The sequence below is a fragment of the Pogona vitticeps genome, chromosome 5 (genome assembly GCF_051106095.1).
Source record: "Pogona vitticeps strain Pit_001003342236 chromosome 5, PviZW2.1, whole genome shotgun sequence".
Classification (NCBI taxonomy): Eukaryota; Metazoa; Chordata; class Lepidosauria; order Squamata; family Agamidae; genus Pogona; species Pogona vitticeps.
This window is the reverse complement of record NC_135787.1, coordinates 115,560,026-115,576,032: the sequence shown is the minus strand read 5'-3', so window position 1 is coordinate 115,576,032 and position 16,007 is coordinate 115,560,026. Positions and strand designations below refer to the sequence as shown.

Below are 16,007 nucleotides of genomic sequence, written 5' to 3'. Positions count from 1 at the left end.
GACCCGCAACAAGAACACCATGAACTTACACAATGAAACTGCAAACCTATCCAACCACATACTGAGTCAATTAGAAGCATCTGTCTTTTCAGAAGGTTTATCCTTTTGTCCCACCAAGCTCTCACGATACAGCTCTCTGGTGTCCTGGAATAGATACACCATGCATGTGCACTTTAATTTCAGGACATAACATGCTATATAAGATGACAAAAAAGTAATAATTTTAAAAATAAAATTATAATATTACACAGGATTAGAGAACTTGGTAGCCCCCTAGGTGTTTTTGAAGTACAGGTCCTAGTTATTAGGAATATGAATACCTGAGCACTCCTAGTAATTATTTATACAAATTAAGCTTTTCAAGTTAGCTTTATATTTTTATGTAAGCATATTTATTTATCAGAATTGCAAATATGGATTTTTCCTTGCAGGCCCTGCTGTGTGGTTTGTTAATAATGTGTCCAGATGATCCACTTATGTTTTTAGAAGAAAAGATAAAAGAGATAATGGAAAAGGGTCTATATAGTATTTTATGGTATGTACAAGATATTTTGCATTGACTATAAATAATTGTAATTATATTATATATAATTATATTATAAAGTACTGAAACATAAGGAAGTATATTGGGAAATTGTTTGTATCTAACAAAGTGTTATGGTATGTAAGTTCCATGACTCATTTTCTAGATGTGCTTAAATGACAGTTAAGTATCGCTGTATTTATATATATCCAGGTCACTCCAATGCTTAGAATACAGAAGACATGGATTTCTCTCTCTTTTTAAAAATGTGGTCATATATTATATATACCCATGTTCCTTTTTTGAAAAATGGAGTTGTCCACAAGTATTATTAATATTGCTTTTGTTTGTGTCTATATATTTTTGCATATTTTGTTTACTTATTTGGGCTTTTTCATAATTAAAATGACCATATAATATAAGATTAATAAATTATGTAACTTTCATTGCACTTGTCATTTTGATGCTATTAGGTGTGGTTCTACAACTTGTTCTTCTCCAAGTAATTGAAGCACATGTCACACTCAGCAGACCTTCAAAAGCACTCTTAGGAACAGGGATCCAGAGTCATTTATAATTTTTAGAAAACAAAAGGTATAGACGGTTGTCAAAAGTATTCTGTAAGAAACAGAAGGGGCAGAAATAGCACAGCTATTTTGAACAGGCAGGAGAGAGGGGTTATAGTTTATCACATACTAGGCAGAATGTTCATAGAGGTGCTCAAGTTTCTTGATTCAGTGAAGAACAGGATGTTACTCTCATTGCATTTTGATATGTTGAAGACTAACTTAGCTTCTTCAAAGCTTTGTAACCCAGGGCATTCAAATGTTAGGCCACTGTCTTATCTATTTCAGGGGAGAGATCTTTACACTACTCTGATGTACACACTGCCTTAACTGTTGGCCTGAGCATATATAATATTGATAGACAGGCAGGATAAACATTTATTACAGCAACTGAAAGATTATAAGCAAGTATCAGCTGGCTGCATAGGCACATGCTTGAAAGTGCTCATTTTGTTATTTTTTCTTTTAAAATATATCAAGTAACTTTGTTTAGTACCAGGCTGCAAAAGGAAGTTCCTTTTTATTATAACATTATGCTCTAAGTGAATTTAGAAGCAAATCACACATGCTTAGAGTATCGAAGCAGGAAAACAGCTTATTATTTCCTGTTTCCTTACTCTGTTATAAGGACACAGAAGGACTCATACAACATGGGATGATAGGGGGCTGAGGTAGTGAAATGTAAAGTTGGGCTCATCCACACAGAAAATATTTCAACTTTCCGTGCACCCATTATGTCAGTAGTGTATCTTGGTGTCCACCAGACACAAGGCTAAAATTAGTGTTAGCAGAGTTGATTTCCAGTTTTGTTTACATCACTACTGCAGTGTTGTACTTGTCCGTGTAATCTTACATTTTAAAAAAAAACAGTCTTTAAGGTGCCACCACATTTTTGCCCTTTTTATTTGTTCTTTTTCAAATTCTTTTATTTTGTTTTTACCAATAATGCGTGCACAAACTAACACCTCTTCTACAACCCAGTGGTGGTGGTATATACATATATATATATATTTTGCTTTGCTTCAATTTCCTGCAGTGGTGATCCCAGTTCTTTATGGATGTATGCCATTTGATTACATTTCTTTATGGATGTGTTTCTGCTGCTTAATCTTCACTGTTCCACACCTTCTTGCTGATCCCATCAAGTTTTCTTGGGATGTGTCAGCTGTTCTTGCATTCAGCTCTTTTTAAATGTATTTATTTATTTATTTATTATTGTTACTTTGTCATAGAAGTGAAAATTAAAATTAAAAAATCAAATTAGATAACACTGTCATAGAAAGTAAAGATTCTGGGACAGTGGGAGACTAATGCAAGGAAGGAAGAAAATACTGAAGTAGACAGGAAGAGAGCAGAGAAGATATCTGCTGTTTCTTTTTTAAAAACTTTTTTTGCACATAGCACAAAAGTGAAAAGTAAAAGTATATTTAAATATTAAAATTATAAAAATCGCAGGAAAAATGTCAAGGTTTCAGAAGGGTGGGCAGAAGGGAAATGATGAGAGAGTAAAGTTGATGGGGAGAAGTTAGAGAAGATAGAGCAATCTGCATTGAGAGTCAGAGCTTAGGAAGCAATTCTGCATGTGTACAGAGAGAAATGGCATCAGAACAACCCAACACAGAACAGTGCATCCAGCAGCAAAAATCTTCCCCATGTGTGGGTGTCTATACAAGGATGATCTATTCAAATCTGCAACAAAAAATACCAGAATGACCAAGAACAATGCGACAGTATGGATGAGCCCTTTGTGCATAATACACAAGGGTCACTCATAAGTAATTAACTAGATACATTACTGAAAATCTGCATGCTGCTAAGACTGCAGAAGGGAAATATATTTGCCTTTCACTGTTGTGAGCTGTCTTGTGTCTTTTTCAAGAAAAAAGGCAGAGTAAAAAATATTTTAAATAAAATAATGATAAATACATTGGGACCCATCTAGGTACCTTAGGTAGAAAATCACATGGGTTAGGTGCTTTGGAAGGACTTCATACTTCTGCTGAGTTCCAATTCAGACCTTTGCCTGTTTTCCAAAGCCTTGGATATCTTCCCAATTGACTAAAATAGAAAAGTCAACAAATGCCTAGAATTTTATTTTATAAGAGAGATGGATGAAATTTACTGGCTTTATCTTCTAAGCAGAAAATCCTGCCAAAAGTCAGTCAAATAAATTCATGTGTGGAGAGTGTGCCTTTGAACTATCAATACACTGAAACTTTTAAGAAGAGTAGGTACATGTGTTTCAAAGTTATAAAAAACAAATAAAATTTGAGATTTAAAAATATGTGTTCTGCTTTCTTGGCATTAAAGTCAGACAAAGTGTGATAACAAGTCTTAGATGTGGACATACAGCAACATGTATGCTTGGAATCATAATTAATGGATAATACTGTCTGTGTTCTTTGCTGTGAACATAAGAAATGAACAGACCTTCTGAATTAGACCAAAGGCATATGTAGCCCACATTCTGTTTACTACAATGGTTAAACCAGGGACTTCTGATAAGACTTCAAGCAGTGTGTAGGGCAATTGCCCTCTCCTGCTGTTGTTCCTCTGCAACTTGTATTCTGAGACATATATGGGCCTGTCCAGATGAGTATATAGCTCACTATTTGGATTGCTTTTGATGCAGTCTGGTTCAAATCAAATTATGACATCCTCACATGTTTTGACTTAGAACACACCATACCACCCCTTTTTAGAGCTGTCCCACTGCTTTCTGGCACAGTACTAGGGTTTCTGGTTTGTTTGTTTTTTGGCACAGTTCAGCATGCTCCTAATTAACCTGTTGTATAGCCTGTGCGGATGGTTAGTTCACACCCAAGTGGAGTTGTGAGCAGTGTTATCTGAGGTGGTAACTTTGTGAAATATTAGGTAAGTTGTGACATTTTAATGGACAGTGGGAAATCCCAGATAGACTGGCAGTATTATGTGTACCGTGCTATAATGTAATGATAGAATATGACAAAAACAACAATATGTATTTATATTTCCCCCCCAGGAATATGTGTATTGATCCAGAACTAAGCCAAAGGCTAAAAGTGATTTCAGAAACATATTTACACACGCTTTTGGGACTTGATGATGATCAGCTGGTAATTATTAATAAATGAGTTCTGTAAACATTTTAGTATTTTTTTAAAAATGGTTATTGTACTTTTACTTGGATACACAGCCTGTTTTGTCCTGAAGGGTTACAAACCAGGCATGTCTTATTCTCCGATAACTCATAATGTTAGTCTGCTGTCCAGAAGGTAGTTACTGGAGGATAAAATTTGTTGAACTCAGAGGGACTTTGCATTTGATAAATATGCTTAAGCTTAACAAGATGAGGGTGTAAGAAAATACGGTATGAGGAACTAAATAAGGAAATAAGGATTAGTTTTAAAAACAAGGAACAATATAGGTGACTAACTCCAGTCACTTTTTTCTCACTTTCCCTTATTTTCTGCCCATATCACCTCATTATTGCACATGGTGTTGATATTCCTTCCTCCCTTGGGTGACATAAAAATTATAGCCTATCCTGATTATTCCTCAGAATGGATAGAAAACCATTAAAATCTTAACTGAAATTTTAGACTCTAGAATTTGGATTATGGAAAGAAGAACTATAAGCATTTGGAATAATTTGACCTCACTGCTTTGAAAAAATACCTTGTGAAGCAAATGGCAAAGTTAATCAAGTGCCTCAGGATATGACTAGATGGCCCAATAATTCCAGCTTGGATCAGTCTAGATAGTGCTAAACAGGGTCACTTTGAAGTGTGATATGTCATTTGGAGTGATCTTGAATCCATATGCAAGAATCGGCTACACCTCTCCTCAGGTAATCTGTATAGCACAATCTTGACTAATCTTTCTCTTTAAAGGGAAAGGAAAGAACACCCCTTCCTGTTTCCTCCTCTGTTGCTTTGCCTAAGCCACATAACAATAATGACAAAAGGAAAATTTCCTTCTAACTCACCTGTAGAGGGAAAGGAAGATGAAGCTTTCCATTTCACTTTAATTGTTGTTAACCAACAAGCGCATCAAGTGATGCTTTGAAAGGACTTAAAAAACCCTTTCAAAGCATCACCAATGTGTTAGTAACAATTAAAAAGAAATACAAAACTTCCTCTTCCTTACCTCTGCATGCACTTGAGAAATTTCCCATTTCTCAAGATCATTAAGCAGCTTCAGCAAAAGAACAGCCAGGTAGCTGCTTTGGCTTGATTACAGTAATCACACCTGCTGGAACCAAACTAAAACAAGAGTGATCCTGCGACACAAAAAGAAAAAACACAGTAGCCCTGTGTTTGGACAGGGACCAGAAAAGGTGTGGGTAGGCATTGAGCAGGGCTGGGCTGATTTGCAATGGCATATGCATCATGTGGTAACTGAAAAAAAAGACAACCTAGACAAAACTGCAAAACAATTCCCTGTCTGATGGCATCCTCAGTCCCTCTTTCATAACCTCATCCTCAAGTGAGAGATCAGAGGAGAAAGTATGCCTGGTAAGAGAATAGAAACAAGTGGATATTATTTCTTGTAATGTAATCTATCAAACCATAACTACCAAAAAACAATTCTCAACTATGTTAATACAGATGCACAAACGCATCACCTTCCAAAGCATTTTATTTTTAATTACTGCTTGTTAACAAGTATGTGCTTTTCTTTCACACTGGTGTATGTATTGTACAGTACAATCTGACCTTTATTATTTGGAATGAATCAGATTAATTTCTGTATTAATTTATCACATTTGATCATAAATTACAGTGGACATGAACTTATAATTCTCAGGAAGAAGTACTTAACAAAGTACAGTATAATTAAATTTTACAACAGTTTATAGTGGTGCCCCGCATAACGAGCGCTTCGTTTAACAACGAATCCACATAGCGATTAAGTTTTTGCGATCACAAAAGTGATCGCATTGTGATGTTTTAAATAGGGAAAAATCACTTTGCGATGATTGGTAAGCTGTTTCGCTTACCAATTTTCGCATAGCGATGTTTTTAGAACAGCTGATCGGCGGTTCCAAAATGGCCACCGGGTAAACAAAATGGCCGCCCGCTGTGTTTTCGCGCCGATTCCTCGCTTACCAGGCAGCGAAAATGGCAGCCGTTTGGAGGATTTTCGCTGAACTGTGAGTTTTTTGCCCATAGGAACACATTAAACGTGTTGTAATGCATTCCTATGGGCTTTTTTGTTTCGTATAGCGACAAATCCACATAGCGACGATTTTTCCAGAACGGATTATCGTCGCTATGCGGGGCACCACTGTATATGGAAAATGCTACTGCATAGAACTATTTATTTGTAGAAAATATGCATGTATTTCCCATTTTCAAGTAGTTTTGTTTTGGGCAATTATATTTTAGATGACTACAGAGTTGTGTGATAAAGCATGGGATTTCTATAGCACTAATTTAAAGACCATGTGCTTTGAGTAAGTATATATTTACCCTTCATATATAAACCATTTATCTAATATAGGACAAATGTACTATGACTTATGCTCAAACTGTACTTGTAATACAGATAAGAGTAAGTTCTGTGATTTTGTATGCTATTGTGGTCATAGCATTGAAGAGAAGAATATCAATCATGCTTTCATATCTGTATGGGTGCCTACACTTAAACTTTGCAGTTATCATTGGGACTCTAACCTTTTTAATAAAGTTAAAGAACCTAATCTGTTATGTTTTCCATGCATATTACAGTAAAATCTGGCTGCATTTTTTGCCAGTCCAGCTGGAAGCCATGTATGATATAGTAAAGCAGTTACTCAACTTGGACATAGAATATGTAGATTCAAGATGAAGCAAATTCAATTGTCTTGGGCAGGTGATTATTTCACCTTTACCTGCTGCGGAGTGGTGTCCTTTTCTTGTATGTACTGTGTGAACTCAGTGGGGAAATGGAAATATAGGTTAAATCAATATGTAGGGTTGGATCCAGATTTAGATTCGTGTAACTAGGCAGGACGAGACATTTCTCCATTCCCTCCTCTCCAGCAACTCCAGTCCTCACAAAAATTCTATATAGAGGATAATGGGACTCTATGAAATTGAGGATGTTTTAGTGTAGAAAGGCAATTTTTCAAATATTTAACACTTTTGACTTCTTTTCTACAGCTCCCATAGCTCCCACATAATCCCTTCCATTTGGAAGCAATTGGAGTTGTGAGACAGGAAGTCTTTAATTACCAGAAATTGCCATTACTGGTAATATCATCTTGAATGAGAAAGGAGAGCCTCCACTGATTTTACCTAAGTTGTGTGTCCTGAGGAATATAAGTACTGTAGTGCTCATTAATTAGCAGCAAATCACCACTATGATATACAGCATAAATAACTGTGAGGGTTCAAAGGTAGCCTCCGACTTTTCTCAAATAAAACAGGAGTCGTTTTTAAACTGAAATCCAGACTGGTATTTATTTTGTTACCCAACAGTAAAACTTCCTTTAAAGCATCCTTTTGTAATGTCTCTTGCGGGGCCAACAGGCACCATAAGGGCAACCAAAGTTCAGAGTCAAAGGGGTTTAGAGACTTAACTTCCCATGGTTCTGGTAAGAACGGGTCATAACTTGGGACAGCAGCTTCTTCTTCTTCATCTCTTAATAACGGTAGTGTCTCCTCATCTCTCCGCTCTCTCCATAACGGGTCTCCCTCTCTCTCGAAGGGACCCCACGGTCCTGGAGGTACACCATCCTCCGCGCCTCCTCCACACACCATGCCCAGCGTTCTTCCGCTTCCTGGGCTACAGCTTCTTTTTCCTCCCTCAACCTTCTCCTCCACTCTCTCGCCTCAGACACTCCCCAGTATGACGGCCGCTGGGTAAGCCCTTTTCTCCGTCGATAGTCTGCTTATTCCCATGGAACTGTTATCTTTTCCCATTTCCCAGTCCACAGGTCTTCCACCCAGATGAGTTCCCAACCACCTGGTATACTGTCGTGCTCCCTATTTATAACTCCCATTCCCACCTCTGCTATGGACCTCCCCCGCTCTTCTCTTCCTGATAGTTCTCCTTCAGTCTGTGTTGCTGTGGTCATACCCCATAGGTTTGCTTCCAGCTCCCGGGTGTCTATTCCCCAGTGTACACGTTCTCGAGGGGTTGGTGGCGGAGTGGTTTGCACCTCCTTAGTTATCTTACAGGTGGACGGCACTCCAACGAGAGTTTTTGTGCTCTCCTCCCGTTTATCACAATAACCAATAGGATTCTAGTCATTGTTTTTGTCAAAATAATAATCAGACATTGGGTTGGGGTAATTCTTTCAAAATGTTATTCCCTCATAATGTAACCTCAAGCTTTTATTTCTTATGTGATCTGTATATTCTTCATATATTTGGTATGGCATTGTAATAATTTTAATTTTCTTTCATTCAAAACAAAGGCTCTATTAATTAATAGTTTTTTGGTTGCAGTGCATGGACAAAGTATTGCGTTATGAAGAAAATTGAAAGAGAAATCTTACAAAAAAAGTTATCTCTTGCAAAGCAGTTCTATGAAGCCAAAATATTGAAATCAGCAATAAAGAAGTGGAAAAGATGGTTGCAGTTTCATAAAGAACAGCAGGAACGTAAGTCTTTCTGTTAAATAAGATGATCAAGTTTTTAATATTTTACAAGGAATATTTGATTCTCGCTGGAATGCTTTTTTGGGAACTTACTAAGAGCTGTTCATAATCTGGTTAAATTGGCAAATTCAGACATAATGGTATACAATGATTTATTGATATATGGCTGGGTAAGTATTTGCTTGCATAAGGCAGGGAATGTCTGCTCCAACACTCACTCTTTCTTCTCCTATGTGGTCATAAGGAATAAAAGATTGGCAGAAAGAATCTATCTTTCAGTTTTTCTTTAAGAGATTTCTAATCTTATGTGCATACTAGAGATGGAATGTCTGGAATTCTAGGGTTTCTAGTCCTAGAAGTTACCTAGAATTATCCAAGCAGACTTCTGATACTGGGAGGGGGAAAACCAGAAAGCAAAAGATATGTCTTTCTACCACCATTGTCTGTTTCATTCCATGTGTATTGATATACAGTGGTGCCTCGCATCACGAGTGCACCGTTTAACGATGAATCCGCATAGCGATGTGGATTTTGTGATTCGCTTACCGATCTTCGCATTGCGATGTTTCCCCAACAGCTGATCGGCGGTTCCAAAATGGCCACCGGTTCAAGAAAATGGCCACCCGCAGCGTTTTCGCGCCGATTCCTCGCTTACCGAGGCAGCGAAAATGGCGGCTCTATGGAGGATTCCCGCTTAGTGGTGAGTTTATCCCCCATAGGAATGCATTAAACAGAGTTTAATGCGTTCCTATGGGCTTTTTTGCCCCTTATAGCAACATTTCCGGATAGCGACAACTACTCTTCCATTGGGGTGGCTCACAGGAAGCAGTGGGACTGGGGGGCGTTCCCTTCTTTTTCTCAGCCAATACACGTGGAATGAAGCAGACAATGGTAATATATTTCATTTATTGGCTCTACGGCTTGAAAAACAGGATGAGCACTGCCCCCTAGAGTCAGACACAACTGGACTAAAAATGTCAAGGGGAACCTTTACCTTTACTAGATTTTAGACAATGTTTTGTTTCTTTATCTGTGATTTTTTGTTACTTGTTATTAGCTCTCACTATGTTAGTAATACAGTGGTGCCTTGCTTAGTGACGTTAATCTGTTCCGCAAAAATCACTGCAGAAAGAAAATGTCACTAAGCGATATTAAAAAGCCCATAGAAACACATTGAAACCCCTTCAATGCGTTCCTATGGGCTTAAAATTAACCTTTAAGCGAAGATCCTCCATACAGCGGCCATTTTCGCTGCCTCTTAAACGAGGAATCCATCTCTAAACACAGAGGGTGGCCATTTTGTTTACCCGGCAGCCATTTTGGAACCGCTGATCAGTTGGCTGAAAATGGGGGCTTTGCGATAATCGCTTCCCTGCGATCATCGCAAAGCGAATTTTCCCCATAGAGAACATCGCAAAGCAATCTCTTTTGCAATCACAAAAAATGTATTGCTAAGCGATTTCATCGTTAAACAGAGCAATCGCTAAGCGAGGCACCACTGTATAGAAATCTGATGAGAGGAAACACAGTGAATGATTTTTCTAGGATTTTGACATGAGATGATTCTGAACTTTATTTCATTTAATTTTCACAATGCATAAAAGTTTACATCAGAGAACAATAGATGATTGTGAGTTAGCTCAAAATTTATCAGCGTGTACTTTTGAACAAATGCTAGGTTTATTCTTATAGTACTTCCAAACCTTTATTTGTCTTTGAACTCAATGGGATTTATTCCCAAGTAAGTGAGTATAGGAGCAGACACTTCAAGATGAAAGCAGCAAACCAGAAGGTTGAAGTCTCATGTTTTGCATGTTTTATACAAATGTAGAAATGTCCCTGGCCCACCTTCGTTGTAACTTTTCACTCTGTAGAACAACATTGTCTCTTGCTTTGCATAGTGTCACCCTTAATTGGATGCTTTTGCCAGTAGGTGGGACAAAGTGTTAAAAAAAAGCAAGTAAAGAAATGGCTGTCTACCTGGCTGTCCCTGACTAAGGATTGTTTCAAATCAAACTAGCTGCTTAAAGTGATTTCCTTATTACCAGGGCATTTTTGCTAGGTGCAAGATATATTTCAGGGCTCATCTCCTTGCTCAGGTATGTTCATGCCTAGTAGCTGAATGGTTGCTCCCTAAATCTTGGCAATATCCATAATTCATTAGTAATTATGTGGCAACTATGTTCAAATCATTTTTCAGTAGGTGCTCACTGAATGATCTGAACAGACAGGTATTTTCAATAACTGGTTAACCACATGTACAAGTCTTTGCAGGGATGTTGTGCATGTAGAAACAGCCGCCCAACACTTCAGTTAAAAAATAAGTTATGTAGCCATAACAAGCTAGAATCAAATTATGGTTTAACAAAGCAAGATATTAGTTTGGTTTGAATAAACCATAGTTCACTAAGCTCATATAGAATGAGAAAATGAGGTTTATACAAACGTGGAAGATTTTGCTGTTTTCCTCATACAAAAGCACAGGAGGACATACCAAGCGCACTTAAACCCAAACCTCACTGTAGGTCACCAAACTTATAAAAATTTAAGTGATGTTCCAAACCAGACCTGATATTACCATGTTTCCCCAAAAATAAGACAGGGTCTTATATTAATTTTTGCTCCAAGAAAACACATTAGGGCTTATTTTCAGGGAATGTTTTATTTTACAGTCATGTCATCTTCTGGTTGCTGCATAATGCTGTACAATGGTGGAGGGTGGAGTTTCACTTAACTAAGGCTTATTTTTGGGGTAGGGCTTATATTACGAGCATTGTGAAAAATCCTACTAGGGCTTATTTTCAGGTTAGGTCTTATTTTCGGGGAAACAGGGTAGGTCATTTTAATTCAACAATTCTTTAAGCCAAATAATAATTAATTAAAGTGATTTTTACCAAAATGCCTGTTTTTCAAATTATTTTTCCCCCAGGGGCAGCAAAAAGGATAGAAAAAGCTTTTGATCATACTTTACAGAAGATTATTTTAAAGGCTTGGCGAAAACAAACTTTTTCTAATAGGAAGTCTAAAAGACATGTGGAGGTATGTTACCAGAGTTGTTATTTGCAGACTACTACAATAGATACATCACTATATATTCAATTTTAACTCCTATTCCTTGAGTCTATACAATTACCCCATTTTGCCTCCTGCTGCTGATCTGAGTAAGCATGAATGCAATAAATGTAGTATACAGAAACAAGTATGTGTAGAAAGATGTGGTATAAAGGAAAAATTATAGAGTTGTCCAGAGTGAGAAGAACTACACACCTCATAACTATTTAACAATTTATATGATAGGTTAGAGAAATGGTATCTGGCCAAGGTGGAGAAGGGTTCTTTTGGAATTCAATGTCAATTAACACATTGATGGAAGAAAAGGTGCAAGACTTTATTACAGAGAGAAGAGACAGTAAGCTGAAAAGCAATAAAAGCAATAAAAGAATAATGTACAGAGAATCCTCATGCCCCTTCTACACACTGGGAGAATGGCAGCAGGCAACCCCTGGAAATCAGTTGTGCTGTGCCTTCTGTAGTCTTATGTGTGCTGAAGCTCAGCAATGACCAAAAAAACTAACCGTTCTATACCTTTCCAGAACATGCACCTGTTAGTAGTAGGGATACCTACCACTCATCAAAAGCACTTTTGACAGGTGTGCCACCCCTACAAGGCAAGACTAAGGCCCTAGTCTTGGCCCAGGGCCATCCTCCAGGGAAGGCAGGCAGGGTTCTCTCTTTGTTGTAATAATCAGTTATACGTCTTTGCCCGATTGGCATAGAGCATGATGCCAGGGGCTACTTCTGATGGTGGGAGAGGTAACTGCACCTCACTAGGTAGATACCGCCTGCCTTATTAAGCTGGGCAGCCCCCAGCCAGTAAGGTGCTACCTTGCCACGGTCTGTTAACATCACGGGGTGTGTGGGGTTCAGGGTGAAACCCGACAAGCAGATCGATAACCGTGCGAAGAGGAAGTCCCGTATGCGTTTCAGTTGGACTTTGGTCCTTGCTCTCGAACTAGAGAAATTGAACAGCTTTCCATCTGATCTAGTCTGGAGATAGACACCTTCTGTTGCAGTTCCAAAGGCATGCTTCAGCATGTCAGGAAAAAAAATCCCAAAAAGGGTTTGTGTGAGGACACAGCCCTGTTTCACTCCACTTCAGATTTCAAAGGGATCTGATGTTGAGCCATCAAAAACTGCAGTGCCTTTCATTCCATCAGCCATTGTTCCCCACTCTGCTGAAGACCTCCAACAACTCATGAATCATTTTAGCAAGGCCTGCCAAGACTTTGGACTAACAATCAGCCTGAAGAAAACACAAGTCATGGGCCAAGGCGTGGACTCACGTCCCTCTATTACCATCTCCACACAAGAAGGTATAGGCCCTCAGGGGCCTCACAAGACACCTACGTCACTCCCTAAACCCTAAGAGGAGGGCCCTGGGCCAAAACTAGTGCCTTAGTCTCGCCTCGCAGGGGTGGCACACCTGTCAAAAGCATTTTTGATGAGTGGTAAGTATCCCTACTACGCCTATTGATTAAGCACATCTCTGCGAGCCAACGTCTTGAATGTTTACATTTCAGTAATTGGAAAAATTGTAACAAAGCATCTCACTAATAAGAATGCTGATAATAAAATAGATGCCAAAGGATGGCAGACATCAAAGTATAACACCTACTAGGACTATTCAGCTGGGATATGCTTTATATTTTTTGAACTTCTCATCCCAGAATACTACAGGTAATCAACTTTGTTATTCAACTGGCTTCCAGCACTTGAAATCTTCCCCAAGTAATTTCTAGTAATTTCTGATGCTTTGCATGTGTCTACTAGTAACTTAATAATATTCAGCACCTTAACCATTGGACACAGAAAAGAACATTGCTGTATACCACACTAAAGCTCCTTACCATTTTTCTGCATGGACACTACAAATGGTAGGATCAGCATGGATAAAGTAGTTTACACAGAAAAATGCCTGGTCATCATGGCAAGTCTTCTCGTACCACGTTGTATGTCTTGCTACAAAAGAATAAAGAAATGCCTACCATTCTTTGCTGTCGTTCTAATGTGGCAAATTGGAAGCAGAACAAGTCTAATGTTGGCTTAGATAACTGAAACCCTTCCTGTAATTTCTGTTTATACACCTGTGAGTAGAATTGTTGGTGTTGGAATTGCCATAACTTCTGTTCCTAAAGCATTTATTTTTGCATGCCCTAATATCTTTCAGTTGAACTAAGTTTGCAAGGTACTAGAAAGTTACTTTAAAACTTTTTTATTCCTTTATTTTTCAGTGTTGGAGATTAATCAAGAATAATTGAGCATCGCACTGTATGATTTATTCACATATTCATCAAAGTTTAAGTACATCACTAGCTATCAGTTCAGAAATATACATACTAAAATAGAAGAAATGTAGCAAGATAACTATGCTCATACAGTATTTTCAAGAAACCTTTTTCAATGAAGAGTAAATGAAAAAGTAAACAAACTGATATATATTTTAATCAGATTGAGTTAAAGAACCTATCCCTTTGCTGTCAAGGTCCTTCAAATGTATGCCAACCCTGTGAATTAGTGACCTCCAAAATGTTCAATAGTATTGCTCAACCATTGCAAACTAAAGACTTTTTATTGAGTCAGTCCTACTCTTATTTGATGTTACCTTCAACTTTTCCCAGCATTATTGTCTTTTCTTCTAAGTCTTATCTTCATATGATGCTCCCAAGTATATTGTGTGTCTCAATGTAGTAATTTTTGCTTCTAAGGAGAGTTCAGACTTGATTTGACTTAGAACAGACTGACTTGGCTTAGTGGTGGTCTGTGTTATTCACCAAGCTTTCCTCCAACACATTTCAAATGATTCCAATTTTTTTTCAGTGTCAGCTTTCACCTGCTGATACAATTTGCATTTAAAAACATGCTGCATGCATTTTTTTACTTTAATAAATTAACTTTTCTGAAGAACACCAGAAATAGTTTGAATTAAGAAAATGTTATCTGTGTTTATTTTGTTTATGTTTTTCAGCATATAGAAGGAGAAGCGGAGGAATTACTTTTTGTTGAAGTGCAGCGTACAGAAAGGCATCATGCTGAAGGACATGAAAGACACCAGTCTGAGAAACGTCGATATACAAGGCATCTGTCTGAAGATCACATGCCAACATTTCACATAAGATCAGGGAAAGATCATTTGTCAAAGTTGCCAGAAAGAGTGCTAGCTAAGGTTGGTCCTGTGATTTTAAATTTTTTTAAAAAAGTGAATATGCAGTAGAAAATGGAAGATCACTTATTTGGTGAAATACAGGCAGCCATATACTGCAGGAATCATATTTTAATCATCTTCAGGCTGTTGTGTTATCTAGTTATATTCCTCCAAGAATCCCTCACTATACCTTTGTCTAGTTAACATTCTTCATTACAACAATTATCGAGCCTAAGTTAAGGGATGTGTTTGTCAGCTTGAATGATGAGCACTTCTACAGTATTTGCTACATATTTCTGGCAATGATTGCTTTTCCATAGTGTAAAAGTGCAGCCAGAATGTGGATGCCAGAAAAAAGAGGTTTTACTTTTAATCCACTGCAGATCCATATCTGTGCCATTGATACGTTGTAATAAAAGTAGCAGCAGCATCAATTTTAAAAGGGTTTTGTTTTCTGTATTTTAATAATTAATATGCTTAATAATTTTTAATAATGGGATTTTTATATTTTGCAATTGTTTTAATATTTGTGTTTTAAAACCATCTGTAAGCTACATTGAGTACTTCTACAGAGGAAATATGGGGTAGAGAAATGAAGGAAGGAAGGGAGGAAGGGAGGAAGGAAGATGAGGCAAAACCTGTAGAAGAGGTTGTTATTTGAGCTGACAAGCATTTTCTTTAGCTTTAGTTGTATGTTGTTGTGACAAACCCCAGACCTACTGGGATATGCCACAGTTTCACTAAGCTGCCACCAACCATTCCCTGTAAGGAGTCACACAGACCAGGAATGGATTTTCAACAAATAAAAGAATAAGGTTTATTTAAAGAACACACAGGGAAAATAAAATGATCAAGTGAATAAGATACAGTAACGTGGCTTAGTCTCAATCATACATACACTCGTTTGGTTCACACAGAACACCTTTAAATAAAGCACAGACCCTGAACCTATCAGTTCTGGCTTCCCATATAGACACCTGAACCTATCAGGTTGGTACTGACTGACACACAGTAGTACCCTGTCTGACACACAGACTCCCACTCAAGCTTTTTCTCTCAGCTTCTCCAGCTTCTAAACTTCTCCACACACGCTCCACATATATATACAGTACAGCCCCTCCTCCCGATGTCCCGCCTTCCACTCCCCAT

General features: G+C 37.9%; 1 protein-coding gene across 5 annotated transcripts in view; it reads left to right on the top strand.

Moving 5' to 3' along the window:
* Positions 1-16,007, top strand: part of FBXL13 (F-box and leucine rich repeat protein 13) — a 94,017-nt gene that overhangs the window by 2,860 nt on the left and 75,150 nt on the right. For 3 of the 5 annotated variants that reach the window (XM_020790023.3, XM_020790025.3, XM_078394330.1), the window contains 6 exons: positions 432-535; positions 4,091-4,184; positions 6,459-6,526; positions 8,505-8,659; positions 11,586-11,695; positions 14,682-14,879. In XM_020790023.3, the coding sequence (XP_020645682.3) occupies positions 432-535; positions 4,091-4,184; positions 6,459-6,526; positions 8,505-8,659; positions 11,586-11,695; positions 14,682-14,879 (729 nt within the window). The remainder of the gene's footprint in view (positions 1-431; positions 536-4,090; positions 4,185-6,458; positions 6,527-8,504; positions 8,660-11,585; positions 11,696-14,681; positions 14,880-16,007) is intronic. The other 2 variants (XM_073000700.2, XM_078394331.1) reach the window with 1 other exon arrangement.